This window comes from Ahaetulla prasina, chromosome 2, assembly GCF_028640845.1.
Source record: "Ahaetulla prasina isolate Xishuangbanna chromosome 2, ASM2864084v1, whole genome shotgun sequence".
Taxonomy (NCBI): domain Eukaryota; kingdom Metazoa; phylum Chordata; class Lepidosauria; order Squamata; family Colubridae; genus Ahaetulla; species Ahaetulla prasina.
This window is the reverse complement of record NC_080540.1, coordinates 157,398,750-157,425,820: the sequence shown is the minus strand read 5'-3', so window position 1 is coordinate 157,425,820 and position 27,071 is coordinate 157,398,750. Positions and strand designations below refer to the sequence as shown.

At 43.1% G+C, this 27,071-nt stretch overlaps 1 protein-coding gene across 2 annotated transcripts in view; it reads right to left on the bottom strand.

Annotated features, from left to right (window-relative positions):
• ADCY6 (adenylate cyclase 6) overlaps positions 1-17,759 on the bottom strand; it is a 66,806-nt gene extending 49,047 nt beyond the window's left edge. Inside the window, exons 1-3 of one of the 2 annotated variants that reach the window (XM_058168847.1) lie at positions 17,548-17,759; positions 11,458-11,565; positions 10,063-10,900 (exon numbers count right to left, since the gene is read on the bottom strand). In XM_058168847.1, the coding sequence (XP_058024830.1) occupies positions 10,063-10,899 (837 nt within the window). In that variant the 5' untranslated portion in view covers position 10,900; positions 11,458-11,565; positions 17,548-17,759. Of the gene's footprint in view, positions 1-10,062; positions 10,901-11,457; positions 11,566-17,547 lie in introns of those variants that run through there. The other variant, XM_058168848.1, reaches the window with a different exon arrangement.
• Between the last annotated feature and the right edge of the window lie 9,312 nt (positions 17,760-27,071).

The window sequence follows — 27,071 nt, the reverse complement described above, 5'->3', positions numbered from 1 at the left end:
TCCTCCCTCACAACCCAGCCTAAAGAATGAATTAAAAGCTTTGTGTGAGGAAGGCCTCCCAGAACACAATTGGGGTTTTGTACTTCTCTCCCTGCCCCTCTGTTGATGCCCAAGATACCAAAGATTCTGCTGGGAAGAGTGGGTGTCAGGAAGATCCCAACACTTTTAGGGAGAGAGGATGAAAAATGACATATACAATAGCTTCCTAGCAGTGGTGAAATCCAATTTTTTTTACTACCGGTTCCGTGGGCGTGGCTTGGTGGGCGTGGTGTGGCTTGGTGGGCGTGACAGGGGAAGCATACTGCAAAATCTCCATTCCCACCCCACTCCAGGGGAAGCATACTGCAAAATCCCCATTCCCTCCCCACTCTTGGGGGAAGGATATTGCAAAATCTCCATTCCCACCGCACTCTGGGGCCAGCCAGAGGTGGTATTTGCCAGTTTTCCAAACTACTCAAAATTTTCACTACCGGTTCTTTGAACTGCTCAAAATTTCCACTATCGGTTCTCCAGAACCTGTCAGAACCTGCTGGATTTCACCCCTGCTTCCTAGGGAGGTGAGTATGTTTCTGTGGGGAAGGATATATTTAAGGCATGCCCTTCATTTGCAGAAGTCCCTTCCTTCATGCCCAGCTAATAATGCGGAAGACTTCCTCCTCAAAACCCAAGAAGACTATTGCCAATTAGAATAAACAATGCTGGGCTAGATGCACAAATTGTTTAGAATGGCTACCTATGTGTTTACACATTCACACATACCCTCTAGGCATCAACTCCCTGCCTTCGAGGCTCATCTGCCAGGCCAGAGTTATCTAGAAACAGTACATTTGTGTAACATCCAAGGGGTCACTTGCTCATCCTTTAAAAGATAGTTAATTAATTAATAATTAATTAATAATTAATAATTAATTAATAATTAATAGTTAATAATTAATAGTTAATAATTAATTCAACAGTCCACCATTTTCTAAATACCGCAAGGAACAATTGTCCTTGCACACATAACATAATATGCTACATGGCAAGAAAAAGAGACTTGAAGGGAATAAACCAATTTAGGCAATAAACTTATTGTTCCAAAGCAACATATCCTCTCAAGCCAGGGCACAGATTCCCAGTCTAAGCTTGGCAGTGACCAAACGGGAGTCTACACATGAATGCTGCACACAAGCCCCAAAATGGAAGAAAGGCAGATTACTAACAGGTAAGGCAGCTATTGATAAGGAGGATAAATGAGGCAGAAAACCAACCAAGTAATAATAGCAGGGGTCTGTTCAAATCAACCAGGTGCAAGTCATACCATTACAATTCTGTGATGTGTCTGCCTCACCTTACAGAAATATTAATAATAATTGGGCCCTGCCCTGCCAGTTTATTGTAAGCTCTGGAAAGCAAAAACAACAACGAGCTTTGAATATTTGACAAGCAGCAAGTTACTAGGAAGGCAGAGTAGCCAAAGAAGCCAAAAGTCCATTTTTCAACAGAGGTCAGCTTAAGGTTTCCCCATACAATAACCAGCCGCACGCAGCTGGAGCTGCCGAGGGTGCATGCCTAGGAGGGAAACTGATGGGGCTGAATGGAGGCCAAGATTACTGGCACTCAGCGCTGTCTTGAAAGTGAAATGCTTTGCGAGTTTTAACAGTTTCCTCTGGCATTAATTCCTACTGGGCACCAGAACGGCGCCACTGTTTCTTGCCTTGATGTTCTGCAGTCACCAAGACAAAGTAAAAATATCACGAGCGAGAGCCCAACAGCCTATTCCGTGCCTGTTTACAATCCTTTCACACAAAGCCACCATGTAGGCAGAGGGGCTGCTGTCCAGAAGTCACACTGCTTCCAGCACAAAACATTCACAAAGTTCCATAAAACATTTCCAAAGCAAGTTAAGAAATCTAGTTAAAAGGGTACCAGCACTTGGTTAAATGAAAGAAAACAGACTCCGCGGGCCTAAAAAAAAAAATAATTCAGTTCTCTTAACAGAGCAGCTCCGTTTATATTCCAAAATGAAAACATCTCTCCGCAGTAATTAACGCAGACATATTCAGCTACAGAGCATAATAATTGGTCCAGAATTACCAACTAAGTGCTTGCTCAAATCACGGCTACAGCGTTCAGAAACACAAGATTTAGCTAATTGTAATTTCGGCAACTGCAATCCAGCATCTGGATTTGCTTCACCGAAGGATGACAGAACAGTGTAAGAAGACCTACATACACCATTACTGTTTGAAATCATTAACTGAGCTTACACAACAAAATAGGGCATAATCCCTTTTACCCACCCTGGGTTGGAGGTGCTGTATTTAATAGATTCTGGCTCTGGGCATCGGGTAGGACTAGGACTAGGTGATACATTCAACTTTCCATTCTATGAGTCTATAATTATATGGTTTGTCTGGTTTTGGCTTAGCATATTGAATGAACTCAGTCTGTGAAGTTTGCAAACCACAATTAGCATAATATATAAATCCAATCGGTTATGGCTAAGCAATCCTGGCTTTGAACAATGTATGAACCTAATTTATTGATAGGTTATTTCACACACTTATAGAACCATCCCAAGAAACATGATTCAGTTGTAGCAAAAGTACTTCATTCTGGGAAATAAAGCACCCTGACCTTTCTCTGTGCCCACATTGGCAAACCTGAGAGGTTTTTGCCCCTCCTCCAGCCATCCAAGTAGGCAAGGTGTTGGTGACTACCTTTAAAGCGCTCTATGGCTTAGGGCCAGGGTACTTACGGGACCGCCTGCTGTTACCGAATGCCTCCCACCGACCTGTACGCTCGCACAGAGAGGGACTCCTTAGGGTGCCATCCACCAAGCAATGTCGGCTGGCGGCCCCCAAGGGGAGGGCCTTCTCTGTGGGGGCTCCCACCCTTTGGAACGAACTTCCCCCTGGACTTCGGCAACTGCCGGACCTTCGGACTTTCCGCCGAGAGCTGAAGACCTATTTGTTTGTTCGCGCAGGACTGGCATAGGATTTTAATAGGATTTTAATTAGTTTTAATGTTTTAACATTTTATAATTTGGGGTTTTATTCTAAATGTTTCAATTCGGCCTTTTGTATAATAAGTTTTTTAATTATGGTTTTATGTGTATATTGCTGTTTGTTTTTTATTATGGCTGTAAAACCGCCCTGAGTCCTTCGGGAGAAGGGCGGTATAAAAATTTAATAAATAATAAAAAATAATAATAATAATAATAATAATAAAAGTACTTTGTTTTTCAGGCTATTAACTGTCACACCTGAGACAACCCATCTCAGAAGAGATGAACTGGGGGGGCATAAGAACCACCACTCCTGGTCTAGTCACAGGCTAAGAAAAGCTTCGCTTTGAGGCCCTTGAGAACCTGAGACAGAGTTGCGTTGATAGTGGTTTGCCTAGAACAGGGGTCAGCAACCCGTGGCTCTGGAGCTGCATGTGGCTCTTTCATCTCTCTGCTGCAGCCCCCTGTCGCTCAAAATATGTGTCACAACCGCTAATGTACTACATCCGCCGGCATGCGATTTATTGAGCTTTTCGACCCTGGTAGGCCAACCATGGATAAATCCAAGAAAAATCTCAGAAGGAAACAGAATGTTTAATTCAACTACATATGCTAGTTTTGTGGCCGCTCAGGAAATAGTCGGGTCATAGGAAGGGTTTTGTGGTTCCCGGTGTTTTCTTTTCTGAGGGAAACGGGTCCAATGGCTCTTTGAGTGTTTAAGATTGTCGACCCTTGGCCTAGAAGTAATAGTGATCAGAAGGAGAGGACAACAGCAGAGCTGTATTATTAGAGATGCGATCCAAAGGCCGCAATTATGATAAGCATTTTAACTGATAAGTCACTTAAATCTGCATGAGATTCAATGTATTTCAGAAGCATTTTTCCCCCTTTGCTAATCAGCTATAGAATCAGGCAAGAAAAGGGGACATATCCTGTGTACAACCATGCCTTGATCCGTACTTCAGACTGCTTGTCCATATGAGCTTAATGGTATGAGGGAGCGTTCAGGTTTTCTTAATTCCAATTCAGCCAGTTTCTACCAGCGCGGTCAATGACAAGAGGATCGTGGGAGTTGTAGTCCAAAGTAACAGTCAGATTGCCTACCGTTGTATGAAACTCATCATTGTCTACTGACTGGGGAGCAGTTTTCCAGAATGTTTTCAGTTTTCAGGAAGCTTTCTCATCACCTATTACTTGCTTCTTCTTTTTTTAAACAAAATGGAGAAGTCATGGATTGAACCTTGGATGGCGTGCATGGAAACATATGCACAGCTATACCACTGAACTTTGAAACTTCCACTTTCTTTTCAGATAATGCTTGCCATATGCTGCTTCTGAACAAACTTGCATGATATATAGGCATGTGTGTCCATGCGTATAAACTCTGCTGCTAGATTACATTTCTAGCTGAATAAATATTTTTCAGTCAATTAAAGTAACCAAACATCACAGGCCTGTTTATTTATCTGGGAACTACTTACTGGTTCTTATTACCTCTGGTGTAGCTTACTCCCAATTCCTTCCATGAAATAGCCTGCAACAGTGATGGATACTCAACATTCGTGAAATGTCACCCAACAGCACGGACAAATTCTGAGTCTGATATTAGTTCACAGAGTGGGGGGAAAAAACTGTAATCTTCCCCAAGCCAGGAAAAGTTCTACATAAAAAAATAAATACACAATGAAAAAGGCTTTATTTGCTATTGCTTCTTGGTGCCTTGACCCAAAACTAGTATTTATAGTACTGTATCTTGCTACAGTACTTGGGCACCCATGAGAAAGATGAAAGGAAGGAAATATGTGTTTCCTTAAATATTGCTGGATTATACTTGCCATCCATCCTTTCCTATACTCAGGCTGACTAAAGCCAGTGGGAACTGGAATCTAACATCATCTAGAACAGTGGTCTCCAACCTTGGCAACTTTACGACTTGTGGACTTCAAAAAAGGGCCTCTGTGGCTCAGACTGGTAACACAGTTATTAACACAGCTGCCTGCAATTACTGCAGGTTCTAATCCCACCAGGCCCAAGGTTGACTCAGCCTTCCATCCTTTATAAGGTAGGTAAAATGAGGACCCAGATTGTTGGGGGCAATAAGCTGACTTTGTATATAGACTATTGCTAACATTGTGTAAGCCGCCCTGAGTTTTTGGAGAAGGGCGGGATATAAATGCAAATTTAAAAAAAACTCCCAGAATTCCTCAGCCAGAACCACTGTTCTAGAAGGTGATGGGCTCTCCAATCTCAGCAATCTTACTTTGAAGGGAACCAGGGACTGAAAGAATCTTCCAGAACTGCTTTTAGTACCCTGGATCCTAAGTACATATCTCTAAACTAGGGGGCCCTAAACACTTCAACTCATCAACCCCTTTATGAAGTTTCAAACTAAATTATATGAAAATAATGTAACAAATACCATGTTAATAGTTCAATGAATAATAATAGCAAAAACAACTGTTTGGGGTTCACTTTGGGGAAACCTGATATAAAATACAGATTAAATCCTACAGTGCCTCTAGTTTTACTGAGGCAAACTAATCTTCTCTGCAGTTCTCAATGGAAGCTAAAATGAACATCTCTCTTGCAAATGACCCTCACTTTGCTTTCTCAATTTTGAGAAGCTTTTTTTCTGGAAGCATTGTATTGCTAATTAGAATTTATTAAACTTATGCTAGGTCAATTTTAGAGTATTGTTCAACTGTTTGGAATCCCTACCATATATATCTGACATCAGTACAATCAAGCAGGTTCAAATGTCAGGGTTCCAAGTAACACCCCCAACGAAATATCGGAAGTACTTCACGAGAAAAGTCTTGCAGTCTTCTGTACACAATAGAATTCCTTATGCTACTAGGCTCAAAATTCTCGGTTTGGATAACTTGGAACTGCATCGCTTGCGGTCAGAGATATTGCATACAAATTATACATAGTAATGTTTTACCTGTAAATGACTTTTTCTGTTTTAATCACAATAATATGCATTCAAGCAACCGCTTTAAACTCAATGTATATCGTTCTAAACTTGACTATAAAAAATATGATTTCTGTAATAGAGTTGGCAAAGTCTGGAATGCCCTACCTAATTCAGTTGTCTCAGCTACAAATTTTCAGTTTCAGTCACAAATTGACTTCTGTGGACCTTACTTCATATTTAAATGGTCAGTAGAGAGCAGTGCATAAGTGAACTAACATGCCTATCATGCCTGTCATTGTATTTTTATTCTCTTATTCTTGTTCTCATTTTTGTTTGACAAATTCCAATAAATAAAATAAATAAATAACGGGGTGGGTATATGCTCCTTTTCACTGCGAATTTCTGATAGGTGGAAACTGAATCTTGAATGTTAGTTCAGATTCCAAAATCTGCTAATCTCAAAACTGTTAAATGATATTTAGATTACCATTAAGAATTGGAACAAAGGAATGGGCTCAGAAGGTGTTGACGAACCAGTATCTCACTGCTGGTCATGAAGAATTCAACTGCTGGGATTTCTGGTTCAGGAATATCTGGATATACTTAGTTTCTCTATCTTAGACTAGAGCTATCTGAAATAATTCAAAGCACCAAAGAAGAAACTCTGTTTGGAGGCATCTTGTGCAGCAAACTCAAGACATGGTGGCTGGAAGCATGGAACCCAAGCTTAATTGGGCTGCCAAGCTAAGCCTGTTTCCAATTTAACAGTACACTAAACAATAAACAAACCAAACAGACAACACAACATAAGATGGAATTACTAAATCTTCTCCCCCCTCCCCCCAAAAAAACATAACAGCAAAACCAACCACCCTCAAATCCACAACTGAGATTAAAAATTGTACAACTACAGTTGCTATCTTTTTAAGTAATCTTGTTAAGTGTGTTGTGCAAGATCCAAGCTACTGTATAAGCAACTATTCTGTGAACAAAAATAATGGTTATTATTAATGATATAATTAACTAACTACATCCTAGCTAATTAGCTACATCCTTAAATTTCCTTTGGAAGGAAACAAGAAATACAGAGATGATAGCAGTGTAGCACCGGGCTCTATATACAGACATGCCACCGTACTTCAAATTTTCAGCGAGCTGGTAAAAATTCATTAGTCCCATAATTGTGACTCTGGCTACATTCCTCCATCTTCAGTTCAGACTTCCTTAGTCATGGCAATAGTCAGCCATATCTCTGAATGATTAATACATGTCTTCAGAAACAGCACTGTGGACAGTTAATAAGCACTAGACAATATCCCCTGGGTTATAATTAGCATATTTCTCCAGTTTATTTCTGCTGGCCAAAAAAAAGAAAAGAAAAAATGTGAGCCTTTGATATTTTAGTTCTAACTTCTAAAGAGAAATTGAGCTTTTTCTACTCCTACTGGAGAATTGAAGACAAGAGGCAAGCCAGCTTCCTTCTTCTCCACCTGTCCACCATACACTATCCATACACGTTATTATTCCAATTTATGCCCTACTGTTGTTTTTTACCCCTAACTCATTTGTCACTTAGCTCACAATCATAACCTAAAACACTTTATTGCCATCTAACCAGCTTACGATGTGCAACTCTGGAGTAATCATGTCAGTAACCCCAGAGGGGAAGGATCAGTCCTGTTGGTTTCCCTTGGAAAGAGTTAGGTTCTTTTTCCATTCCACAGCATATTTCAGTAAATACTTTCTTATACTTAAGGCTCTGGAAGATGCTTTGATGATCTTGGGTTGACCCTTTCCAGATACCTAGCCTCTTCAGAAACATTTACTCTATTTATCAGCTGTGCCTAAGGGAGGGTCATTGGGAGCCGGTTGGATTGGCCTTTGCTTCCAGTTAAGGAAGCATTCCTGCCCTATAATCAGAAGAAAAGGAATAATACTGAAATCTTATATCTTACTAGTTCATTTAGAAAGAAGCAGAAGGATAAAGGGGGCAGTTTGGGTAAGATGATGACAATTTTGCATGCCTGAACACCCTCCCCCCACGTTCCCTGTTACAATATTTGATTAATAAATAAGCATTTTACTACCTATCCTCAGAATATTTTTTTTTTTAAAAAAAACACCCTAGGTTCGCAACTAGTGAAAAAAACTGCAGAGCTCCTACGTTTGAGTGGAGCGGAGAGAACAAGCTGTAAATCTGCAGGATGTTTTTTGTTTTTTTTTAAGTCTTTGAGAACTCATCTCAGTATTGTCACAGGTATTGTCATCACAAGAGCATAGGATCATTGTTCTATGCTGCCTCCCACACACGCACTTGTGGCTCATTCCCTTCCTGCCATCTTCTCCCTCTTTACGCATACATTATGTGTCTGAGTATTGCATTATTGCTACCCTAAGCCTTTGCCACCACAAGTTTAATGATTCGTGTGTTGAAGGAGAATAGAATGTTAGGTGGCTTTAGAACATCTTAATTGCAGTGTACCTGTGCAACTTTCATTCACTGAATTTGACAGGTTTCAAAAGGATAAATGCTCGATAAAGAAAAGGGAAGATTCTGCTGTTGCTTTTTAGGAGAAAAAAAAGAAACCAAAGCACAAATGTGTGATCAACTACATGTTAACATAGATCTTGCTGAAATTTTTACATTTTCTATCCAGATGTGCATAGTGAAAAATATATTTTGTCTCTAATTCAATCGATTACAGCAGGGGCCTTCAACCTTGGCAACTTTAAGCCTGGCGGACTTCAACTCCCAGAATTCCCCAGGGAGTTGAAGTCCGCCAGGCTTAAAGTTGCCAAGGTTGAAGGCCCCTGGATTACAGTAATACCCACTACCTCAACTTACAACCAATCGTTTAGTGACCGTTTGAAGTTAGAACAGCGCTGAAAAAAATGACTTATGGCCCGTTTTTCACAATTACAAGCACTGCAGCATCCCCCGTGGTCACATGATCCACATTTGGATGCTTGGTAACTGGCTCGTATTTATGATGGTGGTAGAATCCCAGGGTCACGTGATCACCTTTTGCAACCTCCGAGAAGCAAAGCCAATAGGGAAGCCAGATTCACTTAACGATCGTGTTACCAACAACCTACTGCAATGATCAACAACTATGGCAAGAAAAGCTGTAAAATGGAGCAAAACTCACTGAACAACTATCTTGCTTAACGACAGCAACGCTGGGCTCAATCGTGGGGCGTAAGTCAAGAATTACCTGTAATACGGAATCAATCTAAAAACATCTTTCCATTATCTGATGCTCTCCAGAACCAATGGTCTTATCCTAAATCAGCATTGGCTGTCCAGTGATGATAATACAATGATGCCCCCCCCTCCTCCTCCAATCTCTTCTCATCCACATTATTAATACATTTCTTCATTCATCCAGAATATAGATAAGATCAGGAGGATGGCACTGTAGAAACAATGGAGAAGTTGAAGAGAGCAAAAGGATGGAAGAGGAACTACAGAAATGGCTACATGTTTAGAACTCATTGTAATAGCAAAGGAGATGAAGCAAAATGATGGGTTTACACAAATGGACTCTTCGATCATCCAGCCATTAGCTTAAAAAACACTATTTTCAGAACAATAGATAAGAGATGCTGTGAATGCTACAGCTACCTCGGTAGCGCCAATTCCAGCCATATGGATTTCTAGGCAAACTTCTGCTAGCATCAAAGCAGGAACCTAGACAATATACAGCAGTAAAGAAAAGCAAGCTCAAACGTATTCATCCCCAAAAGGCAGAGATCACGCTATATTTAATGGAATTGAGGATATGCATATTCCACTTAGCTCCATCCACAATTGGAGTAATTGTGGGGATGGGGAAAAGGTCACAGAATTTGCTCCCTCCCATATTATTCAAGGAGCCTCATTCATTCTTCATTCATTCATTTTGCTTGATGGGAGGACTTTAATTTCCTGACCTGGCCACATGCCTGCTCCCCTTAATAAGTCCTTACCACCTTTAGACAGTCCAGTCTTTTATAGTCTTCCTTCGACACCAAAGGCTTTAGCTATCCTTCAACAAAGCATCTTCAATTAGTACTGCACAGGGTTTCTAATCCTCCCCACCCACCAAGTTATACATTGATCTTTATCGCCAAGGAGCTCCACCATCTCCTCCCTCAGCCCAACTTTCCCCCATACCTGCTTCCAAACGAAGGAGTCTGTACTGTTCTGGTACCAAGAAATCACCAAGTGAAGGACAGCCAGCAGGGCTCCAGCCAGCACTGCCACCCGCATGCGCACGGGCAGAAGGGTGTAGATGATGTAGATGAAGAAGATGCTCCACCAGACCCCCTCGGAGGCACTCCGCGGCGAGACCTGGAGAGTGCCCAAAGCCTGCACTCCGCATAGTGCCACAATGACCAGATAGCTCACCGCCCACATGCAGTTCTGGTGGAAGCCAGTCCGGTTGCAGAGGACCATGAGGGAGAGGAAGAGGGTAGCAGCCACGGCAAGGGCAGTGGTGTAGGACACACGGGGAGTGCCAGGCACACAGTGGAAGAGCAGCATGATGCCACATGCTAGCACCAAAACGCCCATCAGCACAGTCAGTGAACTCTGGTTCATCTGGAAGAAGTAGCGCTGGTAGAGACGCTCCAACTTGGCCGAGCGGAAGCGCTTAGAGCGGAACACTTGCAGGAGGTGCCAGCCGCAGTCGCTGACAGACAGCCTCTTGGCCTCAACCCCCATGCCGCCGCCATCCTCAAATCCCAGGTCCACAGCTTTAAGCCCCAAATCTCCGGTTCCAGAACCAGGCGGAAGCGATGTTGGTTGCTTCCTGCCATAGTGGTCTTCCTGCCAAGAACAGTTCAACCCCAGCGCCCCGCTGCCTCTGCGCTCCAGCTCTTGGTCCTGTAGGCAGCTCATGTAGCGTGGGCCACAAAGTGCTGGGCGATGGCGCTTGGGCCCATTGCGCTCCCCCCAAGCAGTCTTCCGCTCGTCCACTTTGGGCACCAGGATGCCACTAAACCAGGACATACTGTGGGAAAAGAGAGAAAAGAGTTAGAAGCAGCTTTGGAAAGGAGGTCTCTTTTCTCCAAGCAAAGAAGGTGCACGCTATTCCCCCAACAGTTCAAGAGGCATGAACAGCTTCCACTGCAGGAATCACCCCTGGTGAAGTGTAATTGGGTGGGAAGGAGGTCCCTTTGTATTCCTATTCCCCTGCAGAGTCAAGGCATTTTGCATGCACGAAGCCCCAGGAACCAACAGATCTGCTGGTTTCTTTCTCTGAGGAATGTTTTCAGCTGAAGTCATTTGACTCATAGCACAAGAACGTAGCTCAGGGAGAAAAGACCAGGCTTGAGGGGCAGGAGACACAGCCAGGAGGAACCTGACACAGGATGGCAGGGAGAAACAAGACCCTGCCAAATGCCAGATTCTGGGCAAAAAGCACCAGGAGATTCTACAGAGGAGAGTTTTAACACCTGTGGTGGGGAATGTTTCTGTCTCGGAATAGGACTCTGCAAAGAACTCTCAAACAACAACAGGTATTCCTGACAGCATGACATTTGTTTGGCCTTGGGGAAGCCCCAGTACCTGGAAGGCCCCTAGGAATAGGGCACAATGAGGCGACATGGGTCTCCGTAAGGGAGCACCCTCAGTGTCAGGTTTCTTATTTCCTCTTCATCAAGCTGAGGCTGCAACCTGCAGGAAGAAAATATATACTGTCAGCTGGTCACACATTAGTTTCCATTCCGTGGCTGAAGCACCAGCTGCACTCATTCTCTGGAACTCAAAGCTAGGAGTTCTCCTCCCCCCCCCACAACTCCTTACTAATCCACAACTCTCTTTGCACATTTCCTTCCCACTTCAGGCCATTTTGAACTGATAGCTTGCTTCCTTTCATAGCCAAACAGACGTTTCTACAAAGAATTGTCTACTTATGCATTCTGTCCTTCCCTACCCTTCCCACATACTCACGCTCACTGTGGGAGATATACAGTACGCATAGTAAACGAATGCAGATTACACTTGTTGCAACAATTACACCATTAAGACAATTATTCTCAGATATTTTCAGTCAATTTTACTGGAGGTCCTAATTTTTTTCCTTTCTTTCAGATTTACTTCAAGCAAGACCACCAGCAGTAATTGCCTTCAGCTTGTAACTCTCCACTATCCTGGGGAGAATCTAATACAGCCAGCAAAATATCAGCTGTATATCCAGAGGTTGCTCTAGTAACAGTATACTAATCAGTATACTAATGTTATCTTCATCCCAAAAGACAGATCTCAACAGTCCAACCCAATTTAAGCCTTGTCCCTGCATTCAACTTTAACAGAGTAATCAAACAACTGTTTAGTGCCTTGACCCCTAAATCTCCTTTCGCAAGGTCTGGAAAGGACAGAAGTAGGATGTGGGGCAGAGGTCCTACCTAATCTCCTTTTCCAGGCCCTACCTGGTCTTTCAACACATGGAATTCTTTAGGTGGAAACTTAAAAGACTTAAAGTAGGGACAGCATGCATGGCCTTGTAGTCCTTGAAAAGCCCTGGGTTTAGGACAAGTCAGATACAAATGAAGAATGGAATTATGGGGCTAACTAGGAAGTTAGAGTCATACAATCCAGTTATTAAATCCATTTGAGAGGGGTTTGCATAACACATTAAACTATCGGTTAACTAACTGAGCTGGGTCTGCACAACAAACTAAACCAACCTGGTTTTTTTTTATTTAAAAAAAAATACAACCAAACTTAAAATTAACCAAGTTAGCATGTTGTATGTAAAAAATTGGCATTTAGCTGATCTGGTTAACTGCTCTGGCTTGGAACATCTTTCATCCTAGGGAGAAAAGGCCAATTGTTAAATGCCTTGGGGGAAGGCCCTATTCCACATAGAAAGAGATATATTTAGTTCGAGTTCATCAACAGCTTCGAAGAATGCTTTGGTCATCCAACGTTAGACTATAATCACAATTTATTGGCTGTACACCGCCCTGAGTCTTCGGAGAAGGGCGGTATAAAAATATGAATAAATAAATAAATAAATAAATAAAATAAATAATCACAACCCATAACTGAGAGGAGGTTTAGAGAATGGCAAAGTCAAGTAGGACTGACTGACAGGAGGACCAAGTTCTTAGGTCCAAAGACTTATGAGACAAAACGTTCTATTAGATTGTAGAGACCAAGAAAGGAGCATGAAAACATACAGAGAAAGATTCAAGGCAACTATTATTTTAATCTGAAAGGAAGACTTAATGCCCTACCTATGTACCTTTGAAACAGAAGAGCTATCTTAGTTTCACTGAGAATATATAGATAGTCCTTGACTTTGTTTAATGACAGCTCGAAGTTATAGCAGCACTGAAAAAAAGTGACTCATGACCATTTTTCACACTTATGACCACTGCAGCATCCCCGTGGCCATGCGATCAAAATTCAGATACTTGGCAACTGGCATGTGTTTACAGTTGTCCTGGAGTCATCTGATCAGCATTCTCAAGCGGTTTCCGACAAGCAAAATGAACACGGGAAGCAAAGTTTCCCTTAACAACCACACACTTAAAATTCACTTAAAACTGCAGTGATTTGCTTAACAACTGCGGCCAGAAAACATGGTAAAATGGGGCATAACTCACTTAACAACTGCCTTGCTTATCAATGCAAACTTTGGGCTCCATTGCAGCCATAAGTCGAGGACTACCTTTAGCGCAGACAATAGTTGTTTTAATGTCTAGGGTGTTGCCATCTTAAATTTAAAATCCCCTTTCTTCTAAAGCCACAACAGGCAAGAAGCTCAAAAAAACAAAGGTTGTCCAACCAACATGCTTTCACTTTCTCTGATAATTAGTTCCCATTGAAAAAGGAGGATGAGTGTGCAGCCAATTGTCAGCCCTGCCCAGACAACAGATGGGCTAGTCTTCAATGAATGTAATCACAGAGAAATAAATTTACTAATACCTGGAATAAATCCTCTGCTCAAAAAAGGCAAGCCCTTTCCCCCTAACATATTGCGCTAGAAGAGATCACTAAACCTTTCTTCAACCTGATTACCCTTCAGATATGTGGGTGTCACCTCCCCAATAAGGGCTGTTATCTGGGAATTCTGGGAGCTGAGATCCGTAACACCGAAATATTTCCTGGTTGGGAAGGTTGCCTATGATATAAAAACAGTCTGTAGAATTCAGAAGATACCAAGACTCTTCCCTATCCCACCTCCTTCGCTTGCTAAGCTCATCTGATCTTTGCAACAAACAGCAGCAACCAGAGGGTGAAAGGATCCTTAAAATTACAGCTCTACCAATATTCAAATGCTTATCGTCCCCAGGGTTCTCAAGCTATGGATCGGGATGCCCTGGGAGACACAAGCAACTTTTGCAAGGCAGAACTTTTTTTTTTTAATTTACCTTTATATCCCGCCCTTCTCCGAAGACTCAGGGCGGCTTACAGTGTGTAAGGCAATAGTCTCATTCTATTTGTATATTTACAAAGTCAACTTATTGCCTCCCCAACAATCTAGGTCCTCATTTTACCTACCTTATAAAGGATGGAAGGCTGAGTCCACCTTGGGCCTGGTGGGACTAGAACCTGCAGTAATTGCAGGCAGCTGTTTTAATTTTTTAATAACAGGCTATCTTACAGCCTGAGCCACCATGGCCCTAGCCACCATGGAACTGGAGCCACTGCGGAACTGGAACACTTGTCAAGGGTCACTCCTGCTTTGTCTCAAAAAGCAAGAATAAAACCCGATCATATTTTGAGAGTTGGCTACCCATCCAAACTGTCCCAAATTGCAGCTGCTCTGTTAAGTTTTATTCACAAGGAACCTTCACACACCCTGACTTGCCCTTCTCAGGGTTATAAGGCAGGGTTTGAGAAGGCCTGAATTAGCTCCTTAAGCCGATAACGCAAGTCTCCCTATGCTCTGTCCATGTTTTTCTCTTAGATTTTATGACCCAGTGTGTGACCCAATGAATTTTGAAGTTCTGCATTCGTGTGAAGGAAAAGCATCTCCCAACGTTGTCCCTTTCGGCAGCCTAACTTGCAATTCAGCATGAAACCAAACTGGAATAGTTTTCTCCTTTCAAACTCTATTTGTCTTGACTGTCAGCCAAAACCAGAGCTGGTTTTAGCTTCAGCTTCTTCAGAGAAAGATTCCAATACCATTCAGCAGAACGGTTGTTTCTCATCTATTCTGGGAGATGGGGCCAGTGTTATGATAGCACCCTTCTATCACAGGCACTTGGGAAACACACCAAAATACAGCCCCTCTTCCTGTCCCCTCTGAACCCAGAGACAGAATAACCCCATCCCAGTCCATCAGGACTCTGGCCAAGTCATCTCCACTGTGGGACGCAGCAGCCAAGCAAGACACACACAAGTACAGCTTCGTGGCAGGCTACAGATGTAGGCCAGGGGGTGCTGTGAAGAATAAAGTGACAGATGCAAGCTTTGGGAGAGAGAAAAAAAAAGGCCACAACTAAATAACACTAAAATAGCACATCTCAGAATTCAGTTTTCCCAGCAAGACTCCCCCAAATGCAGGGGGGGAAAAATCAAATGATACAATAAGAATACCAACAGTGACTGAACTGCAACAGTAGCTGGATGGGCCTAATGGTGTGTATGTGTGTGTGTGTGTGTGTGTGTGTGTAAAAGAGAGAGAGAGAGAGAGAAAGATGGGGAGAGAGATATTTAGCAATTACAGGTTGTTTTCAACGTACAACAGTTCGTTTAGTGACCGTTCAAAGATACAACAGCACTGAAAAAAGTGACATAACCCTTTTTCACACTTTTGACCATTGCACCATCTGCATCAGGGGTGAAATCTGAACCAGTCTGCTACCGGTTCGTTGGCTGCACATGCGCACATGCGCGCAGTACACCAAAAGGAGGCTTGGAAAGGTAAGTAGAACAGCAAGAGGGGGGGGAAGCGGCTGTGGCGACAGTTTAGAAAGAAATCCTGCTTTCTAGCGAAGCTAAACCACGCAGCACAGGTGATTGTCGGATCGTAGCTTTTTTTTAACTACCGGTTCTCCCAGTAGCATTTCATTCCGATCCCCTTGGTCATGTGATTTACATTCGGATACCTGACAACTGACTCACAATTGTAACAGTTGCAGTGTCCCAGGATCTGTGATCCCCTTTGTTACTCATTTAACAACTGCAGTGATTTGGTTAACAAATGCAGCAAGGAAAATGGGGAAAAACTCATTTAACTTCTCACTCAGCAACAGACATTTCGAGCTCAGTTATGGTCGTAAGTTGACAACTGCCTGTACAGTATTGGATGGGCCTGTGGGGGGGGGATCAACCCATTCTCCACTGGACTGTGAAGCTATTGTAATTTTGGGCTCATCTACTTCACAGGGCTGTCCTTGGGGGCGGAGGTAGACACACATATAGCTTCATCCTTTTGAGCTCTTAAGAGAAAAGTCAGGATACATATAAACCACCCTAAAGTGTTGTGGGTTTTTTTTGTGGCAGAGTACACGCCAGGCCTGTGAGCAAGTTCCCCAAAGCCAAGGAGTGCAGGTTACAGGTCAACATTCTTTCTCTCCCACCTCTTTCTTTCTGCCTGGCCGCTTGCAATATTGCACAGGGGAGAAAAGCTCCACATCCCAGGATCCTTTCCTTCACTCATCTCCCCCAGTCCCCAACCCCATTTGTAAGAGGTATGTGCAGAACAAACAGAGAACCACACAGGAGTAGGGGGGGAAAAAGGTTACGGAAAGCCCACCTGTTTCTCCTTACCCCTCCAGACCAGAGAAGATGGAAGAGTTGCATAGCTTAGCCTCATTTTTTTTTTTGGCCCCAACCGAGGCATCCCAGAAAAACCAATAGGGAGGGCCGGGAGGTGGGGAGGGAAGCAGACAAAAAAAAAAAAAAAAGCGACGATTGCAGCTCTGACAGTCCAGGCCAGGGGTCTCCAACCTTGGCAACTTTAAGCCTGGCGGACTTCAACTCCCAGAATTCCCCAGCCAGCAGTTGAAGTCCTCCAGGCTTAAAGTTGCCAAGGTTGGAGACGCCTGGTCCAGGCCATACATTTCAGACACGTGCAGGTTTCCCTCCCACCCCCCCCCCCACCGCTTCTAATGCAATGAATTCGAATTCGGATTCTTCGGCCTTTTCGGCCTAAGCCAAAGAGAACGGGGGGGGGGGACTTATTACACACCGGTGTGTGCTCGATACCACCCCTCGACAAAAACCCATTCCGTCGCGGGGGGCTTGCAGCAAAAGGGAACTTTCCCGGCCCTGAGCAACTACGGCGCCCCCCCCTCCCACAGAGGGGCCCCGGAGCCCGGGTTGTACTGGACAGGTGCGTCCTCACGCCCCTTTTCCTCGCAGTCGCCGCAGCTGCCGCGGTGCGCCCCAAACGAAGCCGCTTCTATCTTAGCCAAAGAGCCTCCCACCCGGTTCGCCGCCCCGCCGTCTCCCCGAGCCGAGGGGAGAGGCGGCCTAAGGAACTGCCCCGGCTCCTCTCTTTCCCCCGTCCTTTCGCTCTCATCCTTCTCCAGAGGAGGCATTTCCCAAAAGGCCCGGCCTTTCCAGAGCCGCCTGTCCTCCCCAAGGCTCCAGAGGCGCAAGACGGGGCGCCTCTCGGTCAGAGCTCCTCCTTTGCGCGCTCGGCAGCCGCAGTTGCGCCCCGTTCCAACCTCCCCGCCGCTCGTTCCCTCGATTCACCTCGCAACGCCCGAGCGGTTTCGGTGGCGGGGGGTGGGGAGAAAAAAAATGCTGGGCCGCCTTCTTCTCCTGGGCCAGCTGGGGAGAAGCGGGGCGCCGTCCTCCCGGGCGCTCAGCGGCTCTCGTCTGTCTCGCAGCCCCTTCGCTCTGGGGTTTTACGGCGTGGCCGCCGCCGCCGTCTCTTCTCCATTCCTGCCTGCTCGCTCTGGGCCCGTCCCCTCCCCTCCTTCCCTCCCTCCCGCGTTGTCCAGGGTAAACGCCCTCTAGCCCGGATCCACAAGGCTCGCCCCACTCGCTGTGTGCGCTCCCGACCGGGGATCGCCAAGCGGGAGGCCTTAAAGGCACAAGATCCCTTTTGTCTCCTTCCCTTCCCACCATCACCGCCCCCGTGGCGTTGGGATGCGGGGGCAGTCGAGGGAGAGGGGAGACGCCAAGGTGCAGAGAAGAGCCGTGATTCTTGTCGGCGAACGCGCTTGGCAACGGGGTCAGAAGAGGCTGTCCATGCCAGGCAGCCAGGCAGGGGCACCTGCTGCAAACAGGCTGAAGGACGGAGAGGAAGCGGGCGCCCGTGTTGGCCCGCCGGCTTTTAGCTCGTTGCCCCGCGGTGGGGGATTGCTATTCGTCGCCTGCCCTCAGCCTTAGATTTTCCGGGGATATCAAAAAACATCTACCGCCTGGATGGGGGGGAGAAAAAAAAAATAACCTCGTGTCTGTTATAATCCTCCTCCTTGTCCAGAGCCGTATATTTTCAATGGCAGAAGAAGAGCTTCCACAATGGGGCTGCTTTCCTGCGGTTGCATTTTCCCAGTATAAAGGAGGTAGGCACCCCCACCCCCCAACCAAGCGATTCCCCCAAACAATGTCAGTTAGTCACGTGGGGAGGAGCTCAGCTTTGTCTCCCCCCCCTCTCTGTGGGCCACCTGTTGATTGTTGTTGTTTTGTTTTGTTTTCTCCTAAACTCTGAAGAAGCTTACTCTCTGGGGTTTTTTCCCCTATGTGCATAAGTGGCCAGGAGGCTGTTCTGATTAGGGTTTGTGGAGCTGCCAGGCTACGCCAAAATATCAAGTTAACCCTAGTTCTCTGACAAGATCCAGGTATTGAGGGACAGTTGGCTTTGGGAAAGAGGCCAATGGGTTAAGAAATGCCCTGCTGGCAAGGTGTTGGCTGAGGAGACCCAAATTAGATTTATTGACAGATATTTGCTCCTCCTGGAGGGAAAGGAGCTGCTTGCCCTCAGCTGTCCCAAGGGAAGCAGTGAGGGATGAACCCTAACTCTTTAACTATTTAACCCCTCTCTTAATTTGTGCTTGTAAGGAAAAAGGGGAAGGCAAATCCTCTTGGCTTCCCAAGAGGGGAGCTAAGATGATTAACTTGAAGGAAGCCCCAGTGGGGATTTGGGAAAAGGCCGCAGAGACTGGTGTAGTCTTTTAAAGGCATGTCGTGAGAGAGCCTTCTGTTGCTGCAGCTGCAGCCGCTGCAAACATGCCTTGCTGCATGGTGGGTAGGCATAGCCCACAGACTCATCGCCCTTTTGGTTTCCAGACTGGCTGGCAATGGAATAATGCCAACAAATCTCCTTAACAGAGCAACTTACTAAAGCACTCTTTGGGAGTGATTATCCCAGACACAAAAGATCTCTGCTTCCCCTGGGCCTTCTTGATTTGCTTCTCCCCAGGCAAGAAACGTGGGGAAGGGGGTGCTAATGAATTAATTGATTCCAGTGTCTTTGTCCTTGTATTCCATTGCATCATATTTGGTGTCATGGGGATTTGAGGTGATAGTTTTAACCCTTCCTGAACTGGAAACCAGAACATTATCAAATCCTCAAGGAGCAAGTTTCTTTTTTTCTTTCTTTGTGAAGGTTCCTACCAGTAAGAATGCCAAACTCTTCTTTTCCCTGCCATATTACTTTCTAATCGTTTCTGAAAATAATGCCATAAATTATCGACTTGGCTTGATGCAGTGTTTGCAAAAGGCAAATTCCTACTTGTTCTGGATTTGAGGAGTAAAGGGTAGAATATTTTAGTCTTTCTAGAATCTTGGAACTTCATACTTTGTACAAAATTGTATTTTTACCCACTTCTTTCCTTTTGCTTTCCTCATCTCATGGCTGCAGGTAACAGATCCACAGTTGAAACTTACATATTTTGAAATTTTGAATCCTTTGGTGTTGAATGTTCGCAATCCATTTTTATTTAAATGTTATCACTAACAACTAAGTACATGATGTTATCCTAGCTTACTTTGGAAAAAAAAACCTCTACTGGAGTAAAAGAGAAGTCTCTCTGGAATAAGAATATGATTCTGCTGCAAGTTAATTTGTTTTTATGTGTGGAGATAGTGTCATTTCTATATTATTATTATGATTGATGGCATAGTCAACCATATGTTTAGATCTGATTTGGTATTTGGCATCTAGCTATTGAGTCCTTCTCAAGGACCTGTCTCATGGTTTTAAAGGTATTCTCACAAGATATACATTTTTCCAGGGAAAGCAGCCTTTTGAAATTGATTATAGTAATTTTGTCAATGCTGATGGCATTCAAGTGGTGCTCCAGAGGTTTTGGAATTGCACCTAAAGAGCCTATTACTATTTGTAGATTTCTTTTGCCAATTTACTGCTTCCCTAACCCTATGCCTAACCCTTGCAATATTGCAAGCGGCCAGGCAGAAAGAAAGAGGACCGGAGAGGGAGGGAGGGTGCAAAAGTTGGCTTGAAACTCAACATTAACTAAAATCATGGCATCCGGCCTTCTCAATTCTTGGCAGATAGATGGGGAAGAAATGGAGGTAGTGACAGATTTTATTTTCCTGGGCTCCAAGATCACCGCAGATGGGGACTGCAGCCAAGAAATTAAAAGACGCTTGCTCCTGGGGAGGAAAGCTATGGCAAATCTAGACAGCGTACTAAAAAGCAGAGACATCACCCTGCCAGCAAAAGTGTGTACAGTCAAGGCTATGGTTTTCCCAGTTGCAATGTATGGCTGTGAAGGTTGGACCATAAGAAAGACTGAGCGCCAAAGAATCGAGGCCTTTGAACTCTGGTGCTGGAGAAGACTCCTGCGAGTCCGTTGGATTGCAAGGCGAACAAACAAGTCAGTCCTAGAGGAGATCAATTCTGACTGCTCTTTAGAAGGCCAGATCCTGAAGATGAAACTGAAATACTTTGGCCACCTAATGAGAAGGAAGGACTCACTGGAGAAGAGCCTAATGCTGGGAAAGATTGAGGGCAAAAGAAGAAGGGGATGACAGAGAACGAGGTGGCTGGATGGAGTCACTGAAGCAGTAGGCATGAGTTTAAATGGACTCCAGAGGATGGTAGAGGACAGGAAGGCCTGGAGGAACGTTGTCCATGGGGTCGCAATGGGTCGGACACGACTTTGCAACTAACAACAACAACCCTATCCAGACTTTTTGTCTTTCTTATCAATAATCTGGGGTGTTATGTGGCAAGTGATTGTCTGTTTGAATTCTAAAGTCCCGCTAGCTACTTTATTTTCTATTATATTGTCTATTTTGTGGTCCCTCCAGTTCTTGCTTGCAGGCAAGTGGTATTCCTTACAACTATTCCAGTGTACCTTTGTTGATACTTTGTCACCTGCTGTTGTTTGTCTGTGCGATCTTCTTGCAGAAGCTAACTAGGTGGCCCAGTGTTCCTTCAGCTTCTTTGCAAAGGTGGCATTTGCATTCAATTGCTATCTTCCCAATTCTGGTTTTGTATGTTATTGAAGTTTGGTCTTGTGCAGCCAGAATTAGTCGGTCTGTTTCTTTCTTAACCATTGCTAGGTCTTATTCTTATTTGCTTTACCTGGGTTTTTGTTTCATTTGTTTGTTTGGTAGTGGCCTTTAAATCATAGTTGACTCCTGGCAACAACCTGGACAATTCCCTGCAGTTATCTTGGCAAGATTTTGCAGAAGTGGTTTGTCATTGCCCACTTCCCAGGACTGTCCAACCTTGCCTCATCTGGCTTTATTGCCTAAGGTAGAATTAGAATTCACAGCTGGGTTTCTGGCCTGGAACCTTAACCACTACCCAAAACCAGATCTCATCAGTATGTATAAGGGCTCTTAAACTAAACAAAATACTACACAGAAAAAGAATGTGTCAAATACTTCATTCATTTTCAAGATGCATATCCTTTCTTTTCTAAGAATTCAAGACACCTTAGAATAAAATATAATGAAAGTCTTTAAGTAAAATCATTAGAAAAGAAGCAACAGACCAGAACAAACCTGGTGGGGGGGCGGGGAAACGGGACAAAAAGAATTGCAGTTTAAATAACTATTAATCATATTCATATAGGGATATAAGGAGATAGTACAGCAAATAAGCAAACCAAAAGGAAATTAAAAACAGCCTGAAATACTCAGCCTTGTGCAGTCTAGATGTTTTGGTATTAACAGAATTCCTCCAAAGTATGGACAAGGCTGGCTGGGAATTATGGATATTATAGTCCAGATACCCGGAAGGGTGGCTGTTAGGGCTAGCTATTCTTGGGTACCAAAATAAGGAAAGACCAGGCCAAAAGCCATCCTAAGTAGCAAGGTTTTCTAATAATCAGGAAAGGCTTGAGGAAAAAACTTCCTCAAAAGTAGAATTCAGCACCAAGGCACAGCCATTGGAAATATAATACTAGCACTACACATGGTGCTTTATAAAATGACATTTTTTATATTTATTTATTTGTCGAGTACGTATTACATAATATATATAAGTATAAGCATGAATTGAATACATAAAATGAATACAATTAAAAGGAACATTAGGACTTAGGCACGCTGGTGCTCTTATGCACTCCCCTTACAGACCTCTTAGGAATGGGTGAGGTCAACAGTAGACAGTCTTAGGTTAAAGTTTTGGGGATTTTGGGATGAAACCACAGAGTCGGGTAGTGCATTCTAGGCATTGACCACTCTGTTGCTGAAATCATATTTTCTGCAATCGAGTTTGGAGCCGTTCACTTTAAGTTTGTATCTATTGTGTACGTGTGTATTGTTGTGGTTGAAGCTGAAGTAGGTACATTGACAGGTAGGGCATTGTAGCAGATAATTTTATGAGTCATGTAGGCCATACTGAAGGTGGTGTAGTTCTAAGTTTTCTAAGCCCAGAATTTCAAGTCTGGTGACATAAGGTATTTTGTTGCGAGCAGAGGAGTGGAGGACTCTTCTTGTGAAATATTTCTGGACATGCTCAATTGTATTAATATCCGATATGCAGTGTCGGTTCCAAACAAATGAGCTGTATTTGAGAATTGGTCTAGCAAATGTTTTGTATGCTCTGGTTAGTAGTGTAATATTACCGGAGAAGAAGCTACACAAGATTAGGTTTACAACTCTTAGTGCCTTTTTGACGATGTTGTTACAGTGGGCTTTGGCACTTAGATCATTAAATATGAGTACTCCAAGGTCCTTGACAGATTGAGGGTCATCTAGAAGGTCGTGTCCACTCAACTTGTATTTTGTGTTCTGATTCTTTTTGCCAATGTATGAGACAGCATTTGTTGCCAATTGTTTGACCATTCCGACACAAAGTCAAGGTCTTTTTGAAGGGTAGCAGCATTGTTGGTGGTGTTAAATAGTTTTACATCATCAGCAAAGAGAACATCAGTCCCTGTCTCTGAGCTTAACAAACAATTTAAACAAAGGAGAAAATATCTGGAGGAGGAATGGAGATAAAGGCAGAGATAATGTGGTAGCAATATGCACATTTTATTTCATATTTAAACTAATTTGTTTTTTTCCAAATGGGCACCAAAGTAGCTTTTTTAAAAAAAAAAATAGTTCAGAAGCATTGTAACTGCTATAAGGATACAACATGTATGGAATGAATTGCAGCAATAGAGATGCTACCCAGAATTATTCCACTGACTTTGCCTTTTTTTAAAAAAAAAGATATTTATGTAAGAGGCAAATTGGTAAAATGATTTGCCTCTGCCTAGGATGTTCTCTTTTAGCCAAAGCTTAACTCAGTCATTTCTGTGTGGGCAAGTTTTCTCATTCTTTTTGATGAGAAGAAATTGCTTTAAAAAAAGAAAAGAAAAGAAAAACAGCCAACAGCATCTAGCCAGCTGTGAATGTAGTGGTGTCTATGGGAGGGATGTTGTGATATCAAATGGTGAATGCCACTGGTTAATCAAAGCACCAAGTCTTTTTATATTATGTTGCATACCAGTCATATCTGCTATTTGATATTGCTGTCCCTTCCTCTCCACCTTATGTTGTTGTTGTTTTTAGATCATTTCAAAGAAACTGAAGGTAGATTAGTGAATACTTTGATAATAGGTCAAGACATCTCAGAGCTATAAGCTTGACTACGGTAGTAAGTTGAAAAAACATCCTCAAAAAAAGAGATACTTCACTAAGACTGTCATAAGATTCCATGGACTTGTCCACTCAAACATCTGTAATCAAGCTTGACTCAAGGGAATCTTTAACAGAGTTGGGTCCATATATGGATAAAATAAGGGACGCAGTGGCTCAGGGGCTAAGATGCTGAACTTGTCAATCAAAAGGTCAAAAGTTCAGCAGTTCGAATCCCTAGTGCTGCTGTGTAACGGGGTGAGCTCCCATTACTTGTGGCTGCTTCTGCCAACTAGCAGTTCGAAAGCACGTAAAAAATGCAAGTGGAAAAAATAGGGACCACCTTTGGTGGGAAGGTAACAGCGTTCCGTGCGCCTTTAGCATTGAGTCATGCTGGCCACATGACCACGGAGACGTCTTTGGACAGCGCTGGCTCTTTGGCTTTGAAACGGAGATGAGCACTGCCCCCTAGAGTCGGGAATGACTAGCATGTATATGTGAGGGGAACCTTTACCTTAACTTTTATGGATAGAACATACAAAAGAGACAAAACATTGCATTGTCTTGCAATGGTACAGTCACTAATAGTCTTTGCCCCATTTATGATGTTAAAGATGTTGAGATTCCATCCCTGATCTGATTTATGTCTAGCTCAGCTATGGTGTATGTTGTATGTATGTTGAAGTGCACTTGAAGGAATTCTCCCATCAAGATGCCAGTGTTCTGGGGACCTTGTGGTTATGCTGTTATCCCATTGATGGGACTCCTTTTGTCACCCCACCCCACCCCAAGCCTCCAAATCCAATGTAGCAAACTGAACTACATCCTCTTTCCTCAACAGATTCCAGCCCCATATTTGAAATGCTACTGTGATACCAATTAGTGGTTTTAAGCAATGGTACCCTGCTCTGTAGCAATGTTCAGTTGAGAAATGGAGAAATTGCCAAAGAAATGCCAACAGCGTGTACTTCAAGTATGGACAGGAGGGGGGCACTAAATGAGAACCATTTTTTAATTCACTGATTGGCCAGCTAGGGAGCATTAATTGACTTATGGTCTACTCGGTAATTTGAGCTTGCAGCAATTATGAGAACTTGGAGCAAGCTTCAGATGGGCTTCTGAGGAACTAGGGAACTGAATACCATGATGTGAAAGTACATTACAGGTTTAAGGGGAGCATGCTGTAATTATCTGAGGAACTGCAACCCATCTGAAAGGAGAAAGGGAAATCATGGGAATGAGAACCTTAAATATCAAGAGAGGCTTATTACTAGGCAGAGCTCCAAGTTTGTTTCCTTAGAGGTTAGATTTCACTCATTGGTACTGTTGACTCATGGAAAAACAATCAAGACAACCTTCTATCAGTGAACTGGGAAGCTTAGTTCTTTACCTTTAATCTGAATTTTAAAAAAACTGTTTCCAATACTACAGAGTGTAATGGAGAGTAATAGTTCTTAGCATGATCTTAAAAGACTTCTCTGTCTTTTAAGATATAAGTACTTAGGTTTTAAGATACAACACATAAGATTTATACCCAGCTAATGTAGCTCTTGGGTGAAACTAATTTATGGAATATGTACCCATGTATTTGTTGTTGTTGTTAGTTGCGAAGTCGTGTTCAACCCATCGCAACCCCATGGACAACGTTCCTCCAGGCCTTCCTATCCTCTACCATCCTCTGGAGTCCATTTAAGTCCATGTATACCACCATGCATCTTTTATGTAATGGCTATGCATTGATGCACCATTACTAAGACACAACATCTGCCCTGGAGGCCAATGTGTTTGCTGTCCCAGTGTCTGCATGATGGCAACTGTCATGCTAATACTAATTCACTTTGCTGTACACTGCTAATTGTGCTGTTTCACACCACACTGGAACAAGCAGGGTGGCTGATGATTTATAAAAATGCAGACCAGCTACTAATAGTGCGAGAAACAACATAGTTTGCTTTATCTGGGCCATTTTCCCACTGTTGGGCACAAGAGGGTTCTTGGACATGTTACTAAGTCAGCAGTTAATTCCTACTCAACTAGGTGATACCCTGTTCTCTGACTAGAATAATTTTCTTCTTAATCCTAGCTGAATTAGATATCCTTAAAGGCATTTTTGTTACTATTTTGTGCATTTTAGAACCAAGCTGGACAATATTATTTGAGCCATGTGTAGAAGTTGTGCTTAGAGCTTTCCACGAAGCTTAAATTGGGGTGACGTCTGGTCAAGATATGGAAATATAGTTAGATATTGATATTCTCTTGCACTCCCTACCGATAATTTCAACTATTTAAGAGCACTTCGTGAATGTAAGAGCCAAAAAAACAGAGGTTCCTTTTATAAAAAGTTTGACTACTGTACTGGAGTGGCTCACTTGACTGGCACCCAAGAAAGTTCTACCATTACCTTTCCCTGCTCATGCTGCACTGTCAGGAGCTAAGACAGATGTGATAGCCGTTCTGCTCAGGAAGGTGAGACATAAAAACTATTAAAGATTCTGTTAATGTTGTCATACTAAAGAAATATACAGCAGTTGTTTTTCTAGAAACCCTATTATGGGAAACAATCGGCTTTCCCAAAGCTAAATTTACACAGGGCTCATCGTGTCCTAGTTTGTTTGTTTGTTTTGTTTTGGTAAAAGTTGATAAATATTGGTTATTCATTCTGAAGTTCCTTAGATTTGCCATTAGGAATGAAATTTTATAGAAGGCCTGAGCTGCTAGAGGAATTTAATGAGAAGGTTAAAAGTCTCATATTATACTTATTGCAAGTATGTTCAACAGCACAGAAAAATGTTCAGTATTAAGGCTGTGTAATGGCACTTCCAGAAAGGTGTTTCAAACTCTGCAGAGGTAGCCCCCCATCTGCAATTCTTTCCCTCAGAAATCTTCATCATGATGTGGATGATTGAAAACAGCTTCTCTTGATAAATTCCTTGTGAAGGAAGAGGGTAAAAACATTCCTGGTGTTTTGATATGATACTTAACTTGGATCCAGGCTGCTAAAATTTATTATCTCTGGCTCTCAACTGGCTGTTACAGTTGTATCTCTATGACATGTCCTTCATTAGACAAACAAGATTACAAACAGCAGTTTTCTGTTCTGTATTCTCTCCCCGCCCCCCCTTTTCCTTTCCTTTTTTTCTTTGTAGGCCTACATATTTAAAATCTAAATAAATAAACTTAAAATCATAAAATCGATCTACATTTAAGATTTATGTATTTTAATA